The sequence below is a fragment of the Macrobrachium nipponense genome, chromosome 4 (genome assembly GCF_015104395.2).
Source record: "Macrobrachium nipponense isolate FS-2020 chromosome 4, ASM1510439v2, whole genome shotgun sequence".
Taxonomy (NCBI): Eukaryota; Metazoa; Arthropoda; class Malacostraca; order Decapoda; family Palaemonidae; genus Macrobrachium; species Macrobrachium nipponense.
The window spans coordinates 34,635,772-34,656,723 of NC_061100.1; the positions used below are offsets into that span (position 1 = coordinate 34,635,772).

Consider the following 20,952-nt stretch of genomic DNA (forward strand, 5'->3'; position numbering starts at 1 on the left):
TTTGTTTTCTCCTCTCGACAAGGATCATCTGTTTCCCAAAGAAATAGTGGCCAAGATACTTTCCGCACTGGAAAAGAAGTCTACTAATGACTTGCTTCCTCAGTCTTCTAAGCGGGTTAAACCCTCGACTGTGACGACTACTACCTCTTGATCACCCTTGCAGAAGAAACCCTTTCGAGGGGGTAGGTCAAGACCGTTCGTCAGGCCTCGATCGAATTTACGACACCCGACCAAGTCCTCGACCAAACCCGACGCAAAATCATCCAAGTGATCCTTCAATCCTTCATGCTCTGGTAGGGGGCAGATTGAGCCTCTTTTGGGAGGAATGGAGTCACAGAGGGGCAAAGCCCTGGGTGACCCAAGTTTTCCGGTTCGGTTACTCCATTCCTTTCAAAGACACCCCGCCTCTATCCAATGTTCCCATCACATTACCCGCCTACTCTCCAGGCTCGGAGAAGCTTGTAGCCTTAACCCGAGAAATAGAGAGACTTGTGCAGAAGGCTGTCATAGAGGAGATAAGCGACAGACCATCCCGGGGTTTTACAACCGTCTGTTCGCAGTCCCCAAGTCATCGGGGGGCTGGAGGCCCGTACTGGATGTAAGCGCACTGAATTTGTTCGTTCAGAAGACCAAATTCAATATGAAAACGACTCGTTCAGTGTTGGAATTCCTTCGTCAAGGGGACTGGATGGTATCCCTGGATATGCAGGACGCATACTTCCACATCCTAATTCACCAGGACTCCAAGAAATACCTTCGGTTTGTGTTCATGGGCAAGACCTACCAGTTTCGAGCTCTTTGCTTCGGCCTCTCGACAGTACCGAAAGTATTTACGCGAGCGTTGACTCCCCTGGGAAAGTGGTTACACCTCCTGGGCATCAGTGTCACTCTACCTAGACGACTGGCTTCTTCGCTCTTCTACGGAAAGTCAGTGCATGAAGGATCTCAAGAGGACTCTTTCATTAACACACTCATTAGGTCTTCTTATAAACGACTCAGAACATTATCTATTTGGGGATGACTCTGAACTCTCGAGTTTTTCGGGCTTTTCTTTCACCAAAGAGAGTCCAGTCGTGTCTGGAAGTAGTACAGGACTTCCTGGTGCGCAAGTCCTGTTCCGCCAACCATTGGACTAGTCTGTTAGGAATACTAGCTTTGGTGGAACAGTTTGTCAAACTCGAAAGGCTGCACATGAGGCCCCTACAATTCTTCCTGAAGGCTTCATGGTGCAGAAAGACTCAACCAGACTCAACAGTATTCTCGATTTCAGAGGAAATCAAGGACGACTTAGCATGGTGGCTTTCAAAACCAAGACTGGTAGAGGGTCTTTCACTTCGAACAAAATGTCAAGGGAATGGTCGGAAACGCAGCGCTCTCTTCATATCAACGTGAGGGAGCTATTAGCAGTGTTCCTGGGACTTCAGGCATTCTCTCATCTCGTGACAGGACAGGTGGTAGCAGTTCACGGAGGCAACTCCACAGCACTTTCCAACATCAGGAAACAAGGGGGAACGCGCTCCTTCACCCTCTACAACCTTGCAAAAGATCTGCTTCTGTGGGCAGAAAAATTTCAAGTTACGCTGATCCCTCGATTTGTTCAAGGGAAAATGAATGTGTTGGCGGATGGACTAAGTCGCCGTCATCAAGTACTGCCGTTAGAATGGACTCTCGATGCGAAGGTCTGCCTAGACCTATGGAAACTTTGGGGAAAGCCGATGATAGACCTCTTTGCAACCTCGAGGAACAACCACCTTCTGCTGTTTTGCTCTCCAGTCCCGGGTCCTCTTGCATGGTCAGTCAATGCAATGTTACTAGACTGGTCGGGCCTGGAATTCAAGGCCCACCCTGCCTCCCCTTCCAAGACCATAGGGCACAAACAAATTGACGGGTCTATGCCGAGTTGTTCCTCTTGCCCCCGATAGTGGGTGGGGCTATTCCTACACCAAAACAAAAATATTGCTACCATGTATTTAAAACTTAAGCTGCTGTTTGTTAGAAGCTATAGCTATGTAATTACTTGGTAAGTATATACAAAAATTTATTTTATTATAAAAATGTCATGTTCATGATAAGATATAGTATATATGCAAATCCATTCAACACCTGTTATATTTAATTTACAGCTTCTTGATGCCTGCATCAATAATTGTGGCCGCAAATTCCTCCTAGAAGTAGCTAGTCGTGACTTTGAGCAAGAACTGAGAAAACATTTGACAAGTGCAAGGACTCACCATAAAGTAAGTAATTTTGCAGTTTTCAATATTTTTTGGCTTTGTACATGGTTGGCTTTTGATGTGTTTTCTAAACTTCATTACTTCAGAATTTCAGAAGTTAATAGTTACAAATGAAGGTGGGAAGCTTTACATAAAATATAAGTGCCCTATGAAGCAGAAGTTAAGATACATGTTGGTTATCAGAAAAGGTGGGTCTTTTTAAGTTGGTAGAACATACAATTATGTGTCAAGGATTGCCCATGTATCATTCAATGAAATAAACAATGAGGATCCCTGTATCATCAGAGGTTGACCAGAAGTTTGATGGAGAATAATGTTAGAGTACGTACAGTCGATCCCTGCTTTATCCACGGTTCAGCATCCATAGCTTCAGTTATGTGCAGATTTTTCTCTTGAATGTATTATGTATCCACAGTTTTGTTCATGAAACTTACCTGTCAGACATGAAACTTACCTGTCAGATATATATATAGCTGTATTTCCGAAGTCCGACAGAATTTAAAAAACTTACGACACACGTAGTGGGAGTCAGGTGGTTAGTACCCATTCCCGCCACTGGGAGGCGGGTATCAGGAACCATTCCCATTTTCTATTCATATTTTTTCTGTCGCCGGTGTTGTAAACAACTGTTTGCAGCACCTCCGTCTGGATTTAGGAAACTTTGGCTACTTGAGTATCCCTATTGGTTTTTTTTTTGGTTATCTGACTTTGGATCGGTGGCTAGGCACACGTTATTTGTGGATTTAATTTAATTTGGCTTTGATATCTCTTTGAATTAAGATGTCTGGGACTAGTTCCGCTAGCGCCAGGTTTTGCTCTAGGAGTGAATGTAGAGGTAGGCTACTGAAAGCATCAGTAGACCCACATACATTGTGTAAAAGTTGCAGGGAGCATGATTGTGTGTATGAGGATCGCTGCAAGGAGTGTGCATGTCTTTCAGATTCTGAGTGGAAGGCGTATGAGACCTATCTTAGAAAGCTTGAGCGTGATAGGTTAAGAAGGTCTTCCTCCAGGAGTGTTTCAGGTAAACAGGAAGTTAATGTTTCTCCTACTAACCCTCCTACTGTAGTTGCTACTCCTAACCCTGTAGTGTTGCCTTCGGGCCCTGAAACAGTGTCTGTAGAGGGTAATGCCCTTTCTCTGATATTGGAATCGATTTGTAATTTAGAATCAAAAGTGCTTGCTTTAGAGAGCAAAAGTGAAGGTGCTAAGTGCAGTGACAGTGCCCCTTGTGTAGTGGAGGGTGCGTCAGATTGGCCCCATTTCGCCTCTAGGCCGGGACCTCTGCTGGACTCCCAGGTTTCAGGGAGAGAGCATGTCGAAAGCCGAAGGAGGGTTACGGGGAACCCCCACTGATCTGACGTGCCTTCGGCAGTATCTGTTGACGCTACCCAGACTGCCAAGGAGCGTGCGCGTGCACGCCTCCTCAAGGAGTGCTTTTCTTTGTCGGAGGCTTCCTCCCCGCATAAGGGGTGGAGCTCTCAATCAGTGTCACGCCCATTGAAAAGGAGCGTTTGTGATCGGGACGCTTCACGTCCAGGTTTTTCGCCCGAGCGACGATCTTCGCCTGACAGCATCTTCGCAGCTTTCCCGCTGCAGAAGAGGAGTAGAGAGTCATCGGACGATGACTCTTTTGAGCGCCCCAGTCGCTCCAGAGTGCGTGAAGAGGCGGTTCCTGTGAGAAGGAAGATGGCGTCCCCTCGCCCCTCGCCTTCTCGCAGGATCAGCCCCTCCCCTGATAAGGAGTCTTCTCCTACCGAGAAGATTCTTCGCTCTCTGCAGCAGCAACTTGCTGATGTTCTTGCTAAGAGAGAGACGCATCCACGTCGTCGCAGGAAAGACGACAGGCTGCCAGTTAAGAGGTCGAGACAGTCTCCCTCTCCTTCTCCTCGCTCGTCTCTCTCTCCCTATTTGTCTCCCTCTAGGGTTCGTGCAGCTCCCCATAGGCTCTCTAGAGGACGTGATGAGTTTGTTTCACGCTCGTCTTGTGAAGCGGTATTACCCACTCGTACGCTTGCTACCTGTCAAGAGCGCGACGTGTGTTTGGACGCTTCGGTGCAAGTGCAGCGTGAACCTGACGCTCGGTCGGACGCCAGGCGAGCGCCAGTGACAACCAGGAGTGCACCTGTGGACGCCAAGCGCGCATCAGTGGACGCCGAGCGCGCTTTAGTGGAAGTCAAATGCGCGCCAGCGGACGCCAGATGTGTGAGAGTGGACGCTTCTCGCGCGCCAGTAGAAGCCAGGTACACGCCAGTGGACGCCAGGCTTGCGCCAGCTGACGTTCAGGTGGATGCGGATGCAGTAGCTCTTCGCCGCCCGCGCATTTTAGAGGATTCGCTCCAAGTTTCTTCGCATCTTAAAGAGACACACACAGTTCCCGTCTCTTCTTTGCTGGCTCAAGAGTCCGCTGTGCCGTCTACTTCTCAACGTTCCGCTTTCGTATCCTCTTTGCTTCCTCCTACTTCTCCGGTAACGGAAGGGGAAGTGAGTGACGCTTCGGTCGAGGCTGATGATGAACAACCGATGGCTCCTGTCTCTTCGGACTACCAAGTCTTGACTCGCCTTCTTCAGTCTGAGTTCGGGGACACTTTTCATCCTGTAGCTCCGCGCTCTCCCCCCTCTCAACTTTCATCCTCCAAGGCTAACAAGGTCTCGGGGTTTTTTGAAGATGAAGAAGTCACTTTCTACTAAGAGGGCGTTACGTAAGGTCCATGACTGGATGAAGAGAAGGAAGGCCCAAGGAAAGACCTCGTTTGCTCTTCCGCCTTCAAAACTTAGCGGAAAAGCGGGCATGTGGTACGAGACGGGAGAAGACGTCAACATTAGACTTCCCGCTTCTGCTCAGGGAGACTTTGGGAGCATCGTAGATGCCTCGAGGAGGTCCCTCCTGTCCTTGTCGAAAGTCGCTTGGTCTACGACTGTAATGGACTATCACCTTAAAGGCCTCTTCAGGACATTAGAGGTCTTCAACTTTCTAGATTGGTGTCTCGGAGTGCTGGATGCCAAGTCTAGGAGTACCGATTCCATTAGCCTGGGGAAGCTGTCCAGTGTAATGTCTTGCATGGACAAGGCTGTCAGGGATGGTTCAGAGGAGTTGACAGCTCATTTCTGCACAGGGTTCTTAAAGAAGAGATCCCTGTTTTGTAATTTCACGGCAAAATCTGTCTCGCCATCGCAAAAGGCAGAGTTGCTCTTCGCTCCTTTTTCGAACCATCTCTTCCCTCAGGCTATGGTTAAGGACATCACTGCCAGCCTTCAAGAGAAAGCCACTCAGGATCTACTCGCCCAATCATCCAGGAGACCTGCGGGCCCTTCGTCTTCAGGGGTTTCGATTTCTAAGAAATCAAAGCCCTTTTGAGGTGGATCTTCCTTGAGACCAGCCACTCGAAGAGCAAGAAGTGATCTGGAAGTCCTTCAGTCGCCGGTAGGAGCCAGCCTTCAGCTGTTCGCGCAAGCCTGGGAAGAGAGAGGTGCCGACAAATGGTCATTGGACATCGTAAGGAAAGGTTATCGAATCCCATTCCTAAAGTCACCCCTGCTGTCTTCGACACCCAGGGATATGTCACCCTCTTATCGAGGGGAGAAGCAACAAGTGCTTTATGATCTGCTCGATCAGATGATCGTAAAACAAGCGGTGGAACAGGTCTTCGACCTGGATTCTCCGGGTTTTTACAACTGACTGTTCCTGGTGCCGAAGCAGTCGGGAGGGTGGCGACCGGTACTAGATGTCAGCAGCCTAAACCTCTTTGTCATCAAGCAGAGGTTCAAGATGGAGACGCCTCAGTCAGTGCTTGGAGCTTTAAGACCGGGGGATTGGATGGTGTCACTAGATCTCCAGGACGCGTATTTCCACGTCCCCATCCATCCCCAGTCAAGGAAGTACCTGCGGTTTGTCCTGAAGGGGAAGGTATTCCAATTCAGGGCACTCTGCTTCGGTCTAAGCACGGCTCCGATGGTGTTCACCATCTTTATGAAGAACGTTGCGAGGTGGCTTCATCTTGCGAAGATCAGGATCTCTCTCTACCTGGACGACTGGCTCATTCGAGCCTCCTCGAAAGACCGGTGTCTGGAGGGCCTTCACACGACCTTGTCGTTAACGAAGTCCCTGGGGCTTCTGGTCTGAGGTTCTTCCTGTCGAACAACGGGAAGCGCGAGAATGACCTAGAAGCGATCTTGTTGTTGACAGAAGAGGTGAAAGAACACCTAAGATGGTGGTCAGATCCACGGAAGCTTGCAGAAGGACTTTCGCTCAAGCTTTGGAACCCCGACCTAGTGTTGCTCTGCGACGCGTCTTCCACGGGGTGGGGAGCAACACTAGGGGGGAAGGAAGTGTCAGGCACCTGGAGAGGGGAACAGGTGTCCTGGCACATAAATCTCAAGGAACATGCAGCAATTCATCTTGCGCTCCAGTTCTTTCAAGAAGAAGTCTCCAACAAGGTGGTGCAGATCAACTCGGACAGCACCACAGCCCTGGCATACCTCAAGAAACAGGGAGGAACCCACTCTCGGTCTCTGTTCATCCTTGCGAAGGAAATCCTGTTGTGGGCAAGGTCACACGACGTCACTATCCTGACGAGGTTCGTATCAGGAGTGGAAAACGTACGAGCAGACCTCCTCAGTCGGCAAGGTCAACTGCTGCCGACGGAATGGACCCTCCATCAAGACGTATGCCAGAGGCTGTGGAAGTTGTGGGGATGTCCTCTCGTGGACATATTCGCAACTTCCAGAACAAGGAGACTTCCGCTGTACTGCTCACTGGTTCTGGACCCAGGAGCAGTAGCAGTAGACGCCCTTCTTTGGGACTGGTCGGGACTAGACCTATATGCCTTTCCCCTGTCCAAGATCCTAGGGGAGGTAATGAGGAAATTCGTGGCATCAGAGGGAGCGAGGATGACCCTAATCGCCCCCTTCTGGCCGGCGGCCGACTGGTTCACAGAGGTAATGTCCTTCTTGGTAGACTTTCCGAGGACTCTGCCCCTAAGGACAGATCTACTCAAACAGCCCCACTTCGAGAGGTACCACAAAAACCTCCCCGCTCTGAGTCTGACTGCGTTCAGACTATCCAGAAGTTGGCCAGAGCGAAAGGTTTTTCAAGATCTGTGGCAAAGGCGCTGCAAGGAGACCTTCATCTCTTGCAGTGTACCAATCCAAGTGGGCTGTTTTCAGAAGTTGGTGCAGGAAGAAGGGCATTTCCTCCACCTCAACCTCTGTGAGCCAGATAGCAGACTTCCTTCTTTACCTGAGGAGGAAGTTAAATTAGCGGTGCCTACGATAAAGGGCTACAGGAGCGTGCTTTCTGTAGTCTTTAGGCATAGAGGGCTCGATTTGGCAAATAACAGAGACCTTCATGATCTCCTCGGATCTTTTGAGACTTCGAAGGTTCCTCAGCCAAAAGTACCATCTTGGAACTTAGACTTAGTTCTTAAGTTCCTTATGTCAAGCCAGTTTGAACCGCTTCACTCAGCTTCGCTTGGGAACCTGACGAGAAAGACCCTTTTCCTAACTGCTCTGGTGATGGCGAAGAGAGTTAGCGAGATCCAGGTTATAAGCAAACATATTGGGTTTAAGGATCACAGTGCTGTATGTTCTTTGAGCCCTACGTTCTTGGCAAAGAACGAAAACCCTTCCAACCCTTGGCCGAAGACATTTGAAATCAAGGGTTTGACAGAGATCGTGGGACGTGAACCAGAGAGAGTCCTGTGCCCTGTCAGGGCTCTCAAATTCTATTTAGAAAGAACTAAGGATTGCAGAGGCCCTTCTGGTAACTTGTGCTCTGTTAAGAAACCAGATCTTCCCATGTCGAAGAACACCCTTACGTTCTTCTTGAGGAACACTATTAAAGAAGCTCATGCCACATGCAGTGATAGGGACATGAAGCTTCTAAAAGTGAACGCCCACGAGGTGAGGGCTATCGCGACCTCAGTAGCTTTTCACAAAAATATGGCACTCATTGACATTTTGAGTGCCACATATTGGCGGACCAATTCGGTGTTCGCTTCACACTACCTGCGGGAGGTGAAAGCAACATACGAACATTGCTACTCGCTAGGACCATACGTTGCTGCAGACACTGTTTTGGGGGCAGGAGGTAGCACTCATCCTATCCTTTAGTGGTTAGGTGAGTTTTTTAATATTGTGTTTTTTGGTTGTGGGGTCGACCGCCTGGGGCGGATCTCCCTTCCTTTAGTCTAGTTTAGTGGGATACTTTTGGTAGACTAGGCCAGGTGGTTTTTATTACTTCGTTGCCCTCATTGTATGGTCAATGGTCTAGTCACATCGTGGTCACGCCCCCATTGACAGATCATCTGGAGTGCACCAGCTATCTAGGTCTCTACCTCGCTGGCAACTCTAGTAAAGCAGAAGCAGACTTGGGTGACAGTAATCACGAAGTCAGCTATGCTAACAGGTAAGGAACCAAGATATCAATTATCTGCATGTATACGTTTCCTAAAATCTTCTATTCTGTCTCGTCCCACCACCAAAGGTGGGATTCAGCTATATATATCTGACAGGTAAGTTTCATGAACAAAATAATATTGTAATGATACAATAAAGTTTGTGTATACTTACCTGGCAGATATATATATTTTAAGTACCCACCCACCTCCCCTCAGGAGACAGTGGAAATAAAAAATATGAATAGAAAATGGGAATAGTTCCCTGATACCCGCCTCCCAGCGGTGGGAATGGGTACTAATCACCTGACTCCCACTACATGTGTCGTCAGTTTTTTAAATTCTGTCGGACTTCGGAAATACAGCTATATATATATTTGCCAGGTAAGTATGAACAAACCTTATTGTATCATTACAATATCGTTTTTGTGGAAAATTGGCCGTTTCACCAATGTTTTCATAGTGCATTTATACTGTATCCTCCTATTTTGTTCATGAAACTTACCTGTCAGATATATATATAGCTGTATTTTTCCGAATCCGACAGAAATTTAAACACTTACGACACACGCAGTGGGAGGCGGGTATCAGGAATCATTCCCATTTTCTATTCATAATTTTTCTGTCGCCGGTGCTGAAACACCTGTGTTTGCAGCCAACCTCCGTTCCATAGATTTTGGAAACTTAACTAGCTACATTGAGTATACCTTTTGGTTTTTCTTTGGTATTCTGAATTGGATCGGTGGCTTGACACGTTTGGTTTGAATTAAGAATTTGGTATTGATTTTTCTTTGATCAAGATGTCAGGGTCTAGTTCTGCTAGCGCTAGATTTTGTTCCATGTCTGAATGTAGAGGTAGGCTACTGAAAGCTTCAGTAGACCCACATTCTGTTTGTAAAGTTTGCAGGGGGAATGAATGTACGTTTGAAAGTCGTTGTAAGGAGTGTGAAAGACTAACAGAGTCGGAATGGAAGGCGTATGAAACCTATCTTAAGAAACTTGAGCGAGATAGGTTAAGGAGGTCTTCCTCCAGGAGTGTTTCAGGTAGGCAAGATTTAAATTATTCTCCTGCTAACCCTCCTTCTGTAGATTATGCTCCTACCCCTGTAGTGTTGCCTCCGGCCCCTGAGACAGTGTCGGTAGAAGGTAATACATTATCGCTAATTCTTGAATCGATTCGTAACTTAGAATCAAAAGTGTTAGCTCTGGAGAGCAAAAGTGAAGAGAAGCGACAGTGAAAGTGCCCCTTGTGTAGTGGAGGGTGCGTCAGATCGGCCTCATTCCGCCTCTAGACCTAGACCTCTGCTTGACTCCCAGATTACGGGGAGAGAGCATGTCGAAAGTCGAAGGAGGGTTACGAGGAACCCCCACCGATCTGGCGTGCCTTCGGCAGCTTCTGACGAACATACCCAGACTGCCAAGGAGCGTGCGCGTGCACGTCTTCTCAAGGAGTGCTTTTCTTCTTCTGAAGCTTCCTCCCCGCGCAAGGGGTGGAGCTCTCATACCGCATCACGTCCGCTGAAAAGGACGGCTCGCGTTCGGGACGCTTCACGTCACCAAGTTGTTCTCCGGAACTTTGCTCGTCGCCTGATAGTGCGTTTTTGCTGCTTTCCTCCGCAGAAGAAGCGTAAGGATTATTCGGAGGCGGAGTCTTCCCTAGATGTTTCTTTCGAGCGCCGCAGTCGCTCTAAGGTGCGTGAAGCGGCGGTTCCTCCTGGGAGTAGCAAGAAGGCGTCCCCTCGCCGCTCTCCTGCTCACAGGATCAGCCCCTCCCCAGAAAAGGAGGCTTCACCTACAAGCAAGATTCTCCAGTCTCTTCAGCAGCAACTTCGAGATGTTTTTCCTTCGAGAGAGACTGCTCCACGTCGCCGTAAGAAGGATGACAACCTTCCTGTGAAGAGGTCGAGGCGTTCTCCCTCTCCCTCTCCTCGCTCGTCTCTCTCTCCGTTTGAGTCTCCCTCTAGAGTTCGTTCTGCTCCCCAGCAACTTTCTAGAGGAGGCGAGAAATTCGTTTCCGCTCTCGTGAAAGCGTTGTTCCGTGCACTACGAAATTGTGGATAAGAAGCGAGTTTCTTTAGATGCCGAGCGCGCTTCTGTGAAAGTCAAACGCGCTTTAGTGGACGCCGAACGTGACTCGGTGCAAGTTTCGTCCGAGCGCCAGTCGGACGCTCAGGCGAGTTTTAGTGGACGCTCGGCGCGCACCAGTGGACGCTCGGCGAGCATCAATGGGACGCTCAGCGCGCACAGTGGACGCCAGGTGTACACCTGCGGCGTTTGAGCGCGCTTCTGTCGGCGCCAGTAGATTGGCTTCGGACGCCAAACGCGCGCCTACGGACGTCAGTTTTCCACTTCCGCAAGCACAAGCGGAGGCGGGAACTCTTCCTGTTCGCCGTTCTTTCTCTTTTGAGAAAGCTCGGGACTCTTCTTTACTTCCTCCGACTTCTCCAGTGTCTGAAGAGGAAGTTAGTGACGCTTTCGTCGAAGTGGACGAAGAACAGCAGTTGGCTCCAGTTTCGACGGACTACAAGGTTTTGACTCGTTTACTTCAGTCAGTCTTTGCAGACACTTTCCAACCTGAAGCTCCACGTACTCCTCCCTCTCAGTTTTCGTCTTCCAAAGCTGCTAAGATCTCGGCTTTGTGAGAATGAAGAAGTCGCTTCTACGAAACAAAAGCTTTTAGAAAGGTCCATGATGGATGGAAAAGAGGAAAGCTTCAGGCAAGACTTCTTTCGCTTTACCACCTTCAAGACTTGGTGGCAAAGCTGGTATGTGGTATGAGACGGGAGAAAACGTCGGAGTTAAGCTTCCAGCCTCAGCTCAAGGAGACTTTGGTAGCATTGTAGACGCCACCAGAAGATCTTTTTTTGTCTTCCTCGAAGGTCTCGTGGACACATAGCGAGTTAGACTTTCACCTTAAAGGCCTCTTCAGGACACTAGAGGTCTTTAATTTTCTTGACTGGTGCCTGGGAGTATTGGATGCCAGGTCCAGGAGTTCTGATTCCATCAGTCTGGGGGAGCTGTCCAGTGTATTGTCTTGCATGGACAAGGCCGTCAGGGATGGTTCTGAGGAATTGGCTGCTCATTTCAGCACGGGACAAGCTTAAGAAATAAAAGAAGCACTCTTTTTGCAATTTTACTGCAAATGTCGGTCTCACCAGCGCAAAAAGCGGATCTTCTTTTCGCTCCTTTCTCAGAACATCTCTTCCCCCAGTCTATGGTAAAGGACATAGCTGCCAGTCTCCAGGAGAAAGCAACTCAAGACCTTCTGGCACAGTCTTCTAGGAAGCCTGCTACTTCTTCGTCTTCTGGGTCCTCTGCTTTGAAGAAGTCGAAGCCCTTTCGATCCGCTTCTTCCTCGAAGCCAGCCCCTCGAGAAGAGGCTCTTTCAGAGGCAAGACTCCCGTTCCTTCCAAGAGCAAGAAGTGAGAGGCAAGTCCTTCAGAACCGGTACCGGGAGGGCCAGGCTTCTACATTTCGCCCGAAAGCTGGGAAGAGAGAGGTGCCGACCGCTTGGTCTCTGGACATCGTCAAGAAGGGGTACAGAATTCCTTTCCCTGATGTTACCCCCCGCCCTGTCTTCGACACCAAAGGATTTGTCTCCGTCGTATCAGGGAGAAAAGCAGAAAGTGCTTCAACGATCTACTAGATCAAATGATCGAGAAGCAGGCAGTGGAACAGGTCTTCGACCGGAGTTCTCCGGGGTTTTACAACCGTCTGTTCCTAGTGCCGAAGCAGTCAGGGGGGTGGCGCCCCGTTCTGGATGTCAGCAGTCTAAATCGCTTCGTTACCAAGCAGAAGTTCAAGATGGAGACACCTCAATCCGTGCTTGCAGCTTTAAGACCGGGGGATTGGATGGTCTCGTTAGACCTTCAGGACGCATACTTTCACGTCCCCATCCATCCCCGATCAAGGAAATACCTGCGGTTTGTCCTGAAAGGGAAGATTTTGTTTTCCAATTCAGGGCACTCTGTCTTCGGTCTCAGCACGGCGCCGATGGTGTTCACCGTTCTTATGAAGAACGTTGCGAGGTGCCTCCATCTTGCGGAAATAAGGATCTCTCACTACCTAGACGACTGGCTTATTCGAGCCTCATCGCAAAGACCAGGTGTCTGAAGGACCTTCACAGACTCTGTCGTTAGCGAAGTCCCTGGGACTTCTTGGTGAATCTCGAGAAGTCGCATCTGACTCCTTCTCAATCCTTAGTCTATCTGGGGATTCAGATGGACTCAGTGGCTTTTCGGGCTTTTCCGTCCCAGGGGCGACAACTTCAATGCCTGGACAAAGTGTCGGCCTTTCTAGGGAAGGAAACATGCTCGGTGAGGGAATGGATGAGTCTGCTGGGGACCATTTCCTCACTGGAGAAGTTTGTTTCTCTGGGAAGGTTGCACCTCCGACCACTTCAGTTCTTCCTCTCAAGCAATTGGTCACGCAAACAGGATCTAGAAGAGGTCTTGTTTTGACGGAAGAAGTGAAAAAGCACCTCAAATGGTGGTTGGATCCAAAAGAAGCTTGCGGAAGGACTTTCGCTCAAGCTTTCGGAAACCCCCCCCGACCTAGTGTTGTTCTCCGACGCGTCCTCCACGGGTTGGGAGCAACACTGGGAGGGAGAGAAGTGTCAGGCACCTGGAGAGGGGCAACAGGTGTCCTGGCACATCAATCTAAAAGAACTCTCAGCGGTTTACCTCGCTCTAAGGTTCTTCGAGGAGGAAGTCTCCAGCAAAGTAAAGTTTCAGATAAACTCGGACAACACACACCTTGGCATACCTCAGGAAACAGGGGGGAACTCACTCTCATTCTCTGTTCGTCATCGCGAGGAATATCCTGATTTGGGCGAAGTCGCAAAAACGTCACGATTCTGACAAGGTTTTTGTGTCAGGCGTGGAAAACGTGCGAGCGGACCTTCTCAGTCGGCAAGGACAGCTTCTGCCGACGGAATGGACCCTTCATCAGGAAGTATGCCAGGCGCTATGGAAGCTGTGGGGACGTCCTCATGGTGGACGTTTTCCGCAACTTCCCGAACGAAGAGACTTCCGCTGTATTGCTCCCCAGTTCTGGACCCGGGAGCAGTGGCAGTAGACGCCCTACTGTGGAATTGGTCGTGGGGGCTAGACGTTTTACGCTTTTCCCCCATTCAAAATCCTCGGGGAAGTAAATGAGGAAGTTCGCTGCATCAGAAGGAGCGAGAATGACCCTCATCGCCCCCTTCTGGCCAGCGGCCCCGAATGGTTCACGGAGGTGATGTCCTTCCTAGTAGACTTTCCGAGGACTCTGCCCCTAAGGAAAGATCTACTCAGACAGCCCCACTTCGAGAGATACCACAAAAACCTCCCCGCTCTGAGTCTGACTGCGTTCAGACTATCAAGAAGTTGGCCAGAGCGAGGGGTTTTTCAAGACCTGTGGCAACGGCGATTGCCACCGCAAGGAGGCCCTCCTCAATCGCAGTTACCAATCAAAGTGGGCTGTCTTTAGAAGTTGGTGCAGAAGGAAGGGCATTTCCTCCACCTCAACCTCTGTGAGCCAGATAGCAGATTTCCTTCTTCACCTTAGGAAAGAAGCGAAACTAGCCGTTCCACGATTAAAGGCTACAGAAGCGTGCTTTCTGTGGTCTTCAGACATAGAGGACTCGACTTAGCGAATAATAGAGACATTCATGATCTCATTAGATCATTTGAGACTGTGAAAGTTCTCCAAACCTAAAGTACCATCGTGGAACTTAGACGTGGTACTGAAGTTTCTCATGTCGAGTCAATTTGAACCGCTCCATTTAGCCTCGCTTAGGAATCTTACTAAGAAGACCATTTCCTAACCGCTCTGCGACGGCGAAAGAGGGTTAGCGAATTCAAGTCATAAGCAAGCATATTGGGTTCAAGGATCATAGTGCATGTTTGTTCCTTAAGTCCTACGTTTTCTTAGCAAAGAACGAGAACCCTTCCAACCCTTGGCCGAGGACGTTCGAGATCAAGGGGTTGTCGGAGCTAGTGGGACCTAAGCTGAGAGAGTCCTGTGTCCTGTCAGGGCTCTCAAGTTTTATTTGCAGAAAACCAGAGCATGCAGAGGTTCTTCGGAGAACTTGTGGTGCTCTGTGAAAAAACCAGATCTTCCGATGTCGAAGAATGCACTGGCGTTCTTCTTAAGAAGTACGGTTAAGGAAGCCCATGAAAAGTGTAGTGAAAGTGACATGGAGCTTCTGAAAGTGAAAGCCCACGAGTTGAGGGCTATGCTACTTCGGTGGCTTTTCACAAAAATATGGCAATCAAAGATATTTTGTGCGCCACTTATTGGCGAAGCAGCAATTCGGTGTCGCTTCACACTACCCTGCGGGAGGTGAAAAGCAACATACGAAAATTGTTACTAGCCTAGGACCATACGTCGCTGCAGACACTGTTTTGGGGGCAGGAGGGTAGCGCTCATCCTATCCTTTAATGGTTTTAGGAGTTTTTAACTTGTTTTATGGTTGTGGGGTTGGACCGCCTGTGGCGTATCTCCCGTCCATTAGCTTAGTCTATGTGGGATACTTTTGGTAGGCTACGCCAGGTGTTTGGTTTTTACTTCGTTGCCCTCATTTGTATGGTCAATGGTCTAGTCACGTCGTGGTCTCGCCCCTGTTGACAGATCATCTGGAGTGCACCAGCTATATAGGTCTCTACCTCGCTGGGCAACTCTAGTAGCACAAGCAGACTTAACGCGGCAGTAACCACGAAGTCAGCTATGCTAACAGGTAAGGAATCAAGATATCAATTATCTGCATATATATGTTTCCTAAAATCTTCTATTCTGTCTACTCCCACCACCAAAGGTGGGATTCAGCTATATATATATCTGACAGGTAAAGGTTTCATGAACAAAATGATATTGTAATGATGAACAATTAAGTTTGCTTCATACTTGACCTGGCAGACATATATAATCAAGTAACCCACCCACCTCCCCTCAGGAGACAGTGGAAATAAAAAATTATGAATAGAAAATCGGGAATGATTCCTGATACCCGCCTCCCCAGCGGCGGGAATGTTGGGTTACTAACCTCCTGACTCCCACTGCGTGTGTCGTAAGTGTTTAAATTTCTGTCGGATTCGGAAAAATACAGCTATATATATATCTGCCAGGTAAGTATGAACAAACTTAATTGTATCATTACAATATCATTTCGTAACTAAATGTTTTAGGGTGATAGTTTAAGGTATATTTGGGGTTTGAACTATTAAAATAGGCATTTACTTATAGGCATTTTAGAGGGGGTCTTTGCTGTTTGAACTATTAAAATAGGCAGTTACAAGTGTTTTTAGAGGGATGTTTGGTATTCTTGGGCAGGTGTGGTATGTTACTCTTTTATGCTGTGGTGTATTAGCATTTTATAAGGTAATTTACACTAAAGTTATTTACTTGTATTTTTGATATAGTATGTTTTTTATGACACTTGGGGAAATTGCCATTAAAATTTTATTTAATTTTTTTTTTAAATGAATAAATAAATAAATAAAAACAAATGAATAAAAATAAATAAATAAAAATAAAAAATTAAATATTATGTGTTCATAGATGGAGGTTGGAAATTGGTTATGTAGGTAATAGGTCAGCATAAAAAAAGCATCTTTTATGAATAACATGATCTTCAAATTATTTAAAACTTCTCAGGTATCTGAAAGATTGAGAGAGAGCCTAAAGAAATGGGCAGAAGGAGATTTCAAAGGTGATCCACAGCTAAGCCTCATCCCAGCATTATACACAAAGCTCAAGCAAGAAGGTTATGACTTCAATGTGCAATCTGATTCGGTATGCTATTGTAGAGATATTTTTTCTGCATGTGTATTGATTAGAGAGTATAATGTTATGTCCTATGTACTGTGCATGTCAGAAATAATTTACTTAACATTTGCTTTCTTTTCATATGAGTGAGTGAAGATAGAACATTTTGTTCTCTTAACTGAACTGTTGCCAGTGTGAGGATGTATAGTATTTTTCATGAAGATTTTTATAGCAATTTGTGAATTCATGATGAGTGTCGAAAGGTCAGTGGTCTGAGCATGAATTTATTGGTAAAAAGAGTGTTTTCAATTTGCACAGACAGTAGAAACCCTGGAGCCAAAACTTGCAGTTGTAAGCATTGAGTTTAACTTTTAAATTCTACTAAAAAATTATATTGGAAAAATTGAAACCATATTCAATAGAAATGAATAATGGGAAAATGGATAAAGGAATTCCTGAAAAGTTGATCCCTTCAGTCTTGAAAATAAGATGGTGATAGTGTAATTGTATTTGCCTTAAGCATATACATTTTTCCACATAATTAATCACTCAACATTTTATTTCTCAGCCAAAGAAAACCGCTCCTAAGTACAGTAATGATCCCAACGTAGTAAATAATAAACAAGAGGAAGATGACATAGCAAGAGCCATTCAATTATCACTACAAGAATCTGGTGGGAACAGTAATACTGGCTCTTCATCTTCAGCAAATCGTTCCTCTTCTACTAGTTTATATTCATCAGCTGCTGCTGCCTTAAATTCAGATGCTACAGTCACTAGTAATAGTTCTCTTTCTTCGCCGGCGAAGGAACCACAAAAAGCAAGAGCACTCTATGACTTTGAGGCTGCTGAAGACAACGAACTTACTTTTAAGGCTGGAGAAATAGGTATGGAATTATGTTCAGAGGGCGCTCTATATTGTAAACATGTAAAGATATTCTTGTTATAAATGCCATTCGTTTTAAAGGATATTTGGTCTTAACAATAATGATTTATCGATTAACATTTTCTTGCTGCAGTTATTGTTCAGGACAGCAGTGACCCCAATTGGTGGAAAGGGAACAACCATAGAGGAGAAGGCCTTTTTCCTGCAAACTTCGTTACTCTTGATATAAATGCTGAATCAGAACAGCCAAGTAAGGGCATTGTTCATCTCTTGAGTGCAACTTTTTTCCTGCTTTATAATGTAGATATGACTGATTGTTTTCAGTATTTGTTTTTAAGACTTAATGGACTGATTATTTTCAGTATTTGCTTTTAAGACTTAATGCTGAGTAGGCCATTTTTTTGGAAATGTACAAAATGTTAGATTTATGGAAAGAGGAGAAATTAGAAATTTAGAGAGAGACCTCACATAATTTGAGAAAAATGGGAGGCAGCATACGATGAAAATAAAAATCCTTGTTTTAAGGGTACAAGACAATATTCTCAATAGACTATATATTTATCTGATTTGTTTTGTTTACAGGAACAGATAGTGGGAAAAGAGTATCGTTTTCTGAATGTGTGGAGGTCACAGAAGTGGAGGGAGCTGGTAGTGAGGCATCCATAGACCCTGCCGAAATTACTGGTGAAATTGACGAAGATAAAATTGATCGTCTTCTACATGTGCTGCACGAGGCTGACCCAACTGGGGAGCGACCTGACCCACCAGAGCTTGCAGTTCTTGAAGGTTTGTGATTTCTGTTGTATTATGTAGACAGACAGTTAATACAGTGGTCCCCCCTTACTCGCGGGGGATGCGTACCAGACCCCCCGTGAATAGTTAGAACCCGCGAATAGTTGGAACCCCTATAAAAACGCTGTAAACTGTCTAGTATTTTGTTAGTTAAAACTCAAGAAAAACCCACAAAAGTGTTTATACTTGGTTTTTTTTAATAGTTTTATCACAAAAAGTGCATTTTATGATGAAATTGATAAAAAAAACCTGGAATTTATGGATATTTCTCATAGAAAAATACCGCGAATATTCTAATTTTCTGCGAATAATGCGGTTAAACGTTCCCGAGAGAAATCTGCGAATGTGTGAGTCCGCAAATCCAGAGAATGCGAATATGGGGGCTCCACTGTACTTCATTTATTATTGTTAGTTAAGCTGGAAGAATAGAATGTTAAAAATCCAAAGGCCCAAATAGGGAAAGTAGTCTAGTATGAAAAAAATACAGTCGACCCCTGCTATTCACGGACTCACGATTCACGGACTCGCCTATTCGTAGACTTATATAAAGACCATATATACCCATTATTTGTAGAAAATTTGCCTATTAGGGGTATCAAAATAGGCAGTTCCAAGCATTTTTAGGGGGGTTTTAAGTTTGTTTATATACAAAACAAACCTGAGGTCTTAACATTAGGATAGATACTCAGCGCCAGCTGGAAACCGGTAAAGTTTAAAATAATTGTGTACGCAAGGGACTATTGGCATCTGTGCTTGGTCACGAGACATGTGGAGCCACCCACATACCCCTCATTAACTCGTGACCCCATTAGTTATTTTCTTACCGCCTTTAAGTGAGGACGTGCTTTGCTCCGTCCTTTTAAAGCCGGTTTAGTTTGCCCCCCTGTTGTTTTCAGTTTGTTGTTTGGTATTCCCTGGTTTGTGAACATGAAGCCTTCTCATGCTGCGAGACTTCCTGGATATTACGAGAAGCAGATAAACGCCCAGATACATGGGTAGAGAGGATGCAGGTGTGCGGTCGGTGTTAGGCTTATCAGTAGAACCAACCCAAGAAGGACAGTTGGTTTGATGTATAACGTCGTGTTGCCACCCAGGATCCCACGTGATGGATGTCCCTTTTATCCTGAAATGCACTGAATGGCGGTCGGATGCGTCGCCATCTGTAAAGGAGCAGATAGTGCAACAAGGCAGCCTTTAATGTCAGGTTACTATGCCTACGAGAATAACATCAACAGCCTTGCACTTCTGGTAGGGTGCTGGCTTCGCATTCGATACTCAGTGACGTCATAAACATGGTGACCACCATGACGTCACTTCACAGCTGCGACCTACACAAAGACATGCTTCCATTTTCATTTCAAGGTACAAGAGTACTTTACAACTATGCTTTTGGATTGGAGGTTTTTAATGCACATTGTTTTTGAGAGAAATTACAAGCATTAGGAGATATAAGTCACATAATGGAAAAGACATAAGTCTTTCCTCTGTATCCCTCCGCTTAAGCGTCATCAAGCTTAGGTGACTGGCTTTGATGCCAGTGCGTTCTCCTGCCAATCCTGGAAAAATAGGGACTTCGTAGCTGATCCTAGAGCCAAGAGGATAAGTTTCTTCTCCATCTTTGAGCCAGGATTGTTACATCCCTATTATATAAAAGCACAAGAAGTAGTTGTAATTGTCGAACAAGTGAATGATGGAAAGTTAGTCTAGTGTGGCTGCTGTGAAGAGTTGGAAAAGGCTAGAATCAGGGACTTCGTGACTGATCCTTGTGCCAAGAGGAGAAGAATAATTTCTTCTTCATCTTCAAGCCAGGACTGTCACATCCTTGTAAAGTAGAAATGCCACAAAAAGTTGGGTCTCTTGATCTTGGCTGCAAGAGTACCATAAACAGCCTCACACTTCCATCAAGCGTGTTGACGTCATAGCCAAAACCGCTTTCAAATGGCGGTAGTCATGATGTTACAGCATACTGAATCTCGATTTACTTCGCTGCCTCCAGAACCTAATACAGGCAGTCCCCAGGTTATGACGGTCTTGGCTTACGACGTTCCGAGGTTACGACGCTTTTTAATTATATTCATCAGAAATTATTTCCAGGGTTACGACGCCTACAAACGCTGATCTGGCAGATGAAATATGACACCAAAAATGCAAAATAATCTATATTTAAAGGGTTTTTTTGGATAAAAAATGCAATAAGAATGCCGTTTACATAGTTTTGAATGCACCTAAAACATTAAAAGTAAGGTTTTCTTAGGTTTTTTGACAATGTTCCGGCTTACGACGATTTTCGGCTTACGACGCGTCTCAAGAACGGACTGCCTGTACGCTGGTTGGAATAATAACTAATGGGGTCACAAGTTAATGAGGGATATGTGGGTGGCTCCACATGTCTCGTGACCAAGCACAGATGCCAATAGTCCCTTGCGTACACAATTATTTTAAACTTTACCGATTTCTAGCTGGCGCTGAGTATTTATCCTAATGTTAAGACCTCAGGTTTGTAAGTTATGAAAAATACAAATTAGTTAAAAATTTGTCATATTTGGGGATTTGAGCTATTCTGGGGGGGGGGGGGGGGTTGGTTGGTTGTCTGGTACCCATCCTCCATGAATACAGGGGTTTATTGTAGATACAAAAGTAAAGAAAAAAATGGGAAATGTCAAATTAAGTAAATAAGAAGAATAACAAAGATTTACATATAAACTAAAAGATTATTAAATATGACTTGTGAATGCACGTAACAAATGAGCAGTTGCACTAATTTAAATAAGTTCTTTTTTTTTATTTCTTCGCATATAGTAGCCCCAAAAATACATTTCTCAGTAATTCTTCTAATTCTTCACTTTACAGAGTGTAACTTATTCTGGTATATTTTGTGTATGCCTTGACATAGAGAAAG

General features: G+C 46.0%; 1 protein-coding gene across 1 annotated transcript in view; it reads left to right on the forward strand.

Annotated features, from left to right (window-relative positions):
- Nucleotides 1-2,084: 2,084 nt before the first annotated feature.
- Nucleotides 2,085-20,952, forward strand: part of LOC135211333 (signal transducing adapter molecule 1-like) — a 53,467-nt gene continuing 34,599 nt past the window's right edge. The window contains exons 1-5 of the mRNA XM_064244649.1: nucleotides 2,085-2,237; nucleotides 16,265-16,402; nucleotides 16,944-17,262; nucleotides 17,395-17,511; nucleotides 17,844-18,047. Of these exons, the coding sequence (XP_064100719.1) occupies nucleotides 2,085-2,237; nucleotides 16,265-16,402; nucleotides 16,944-17,262; nucleotides 17,395-17,511; nucleotides 17,844-18,047 (931 nt within the window). The remainder of the gene's footprint in view (nucleotides 2,238-16,264; nucleotides 16,403-16,943; nucleotides 17,263-17,394; nucleotides 17,512-17,843; nucleotides 18,048-20,952) is intronic.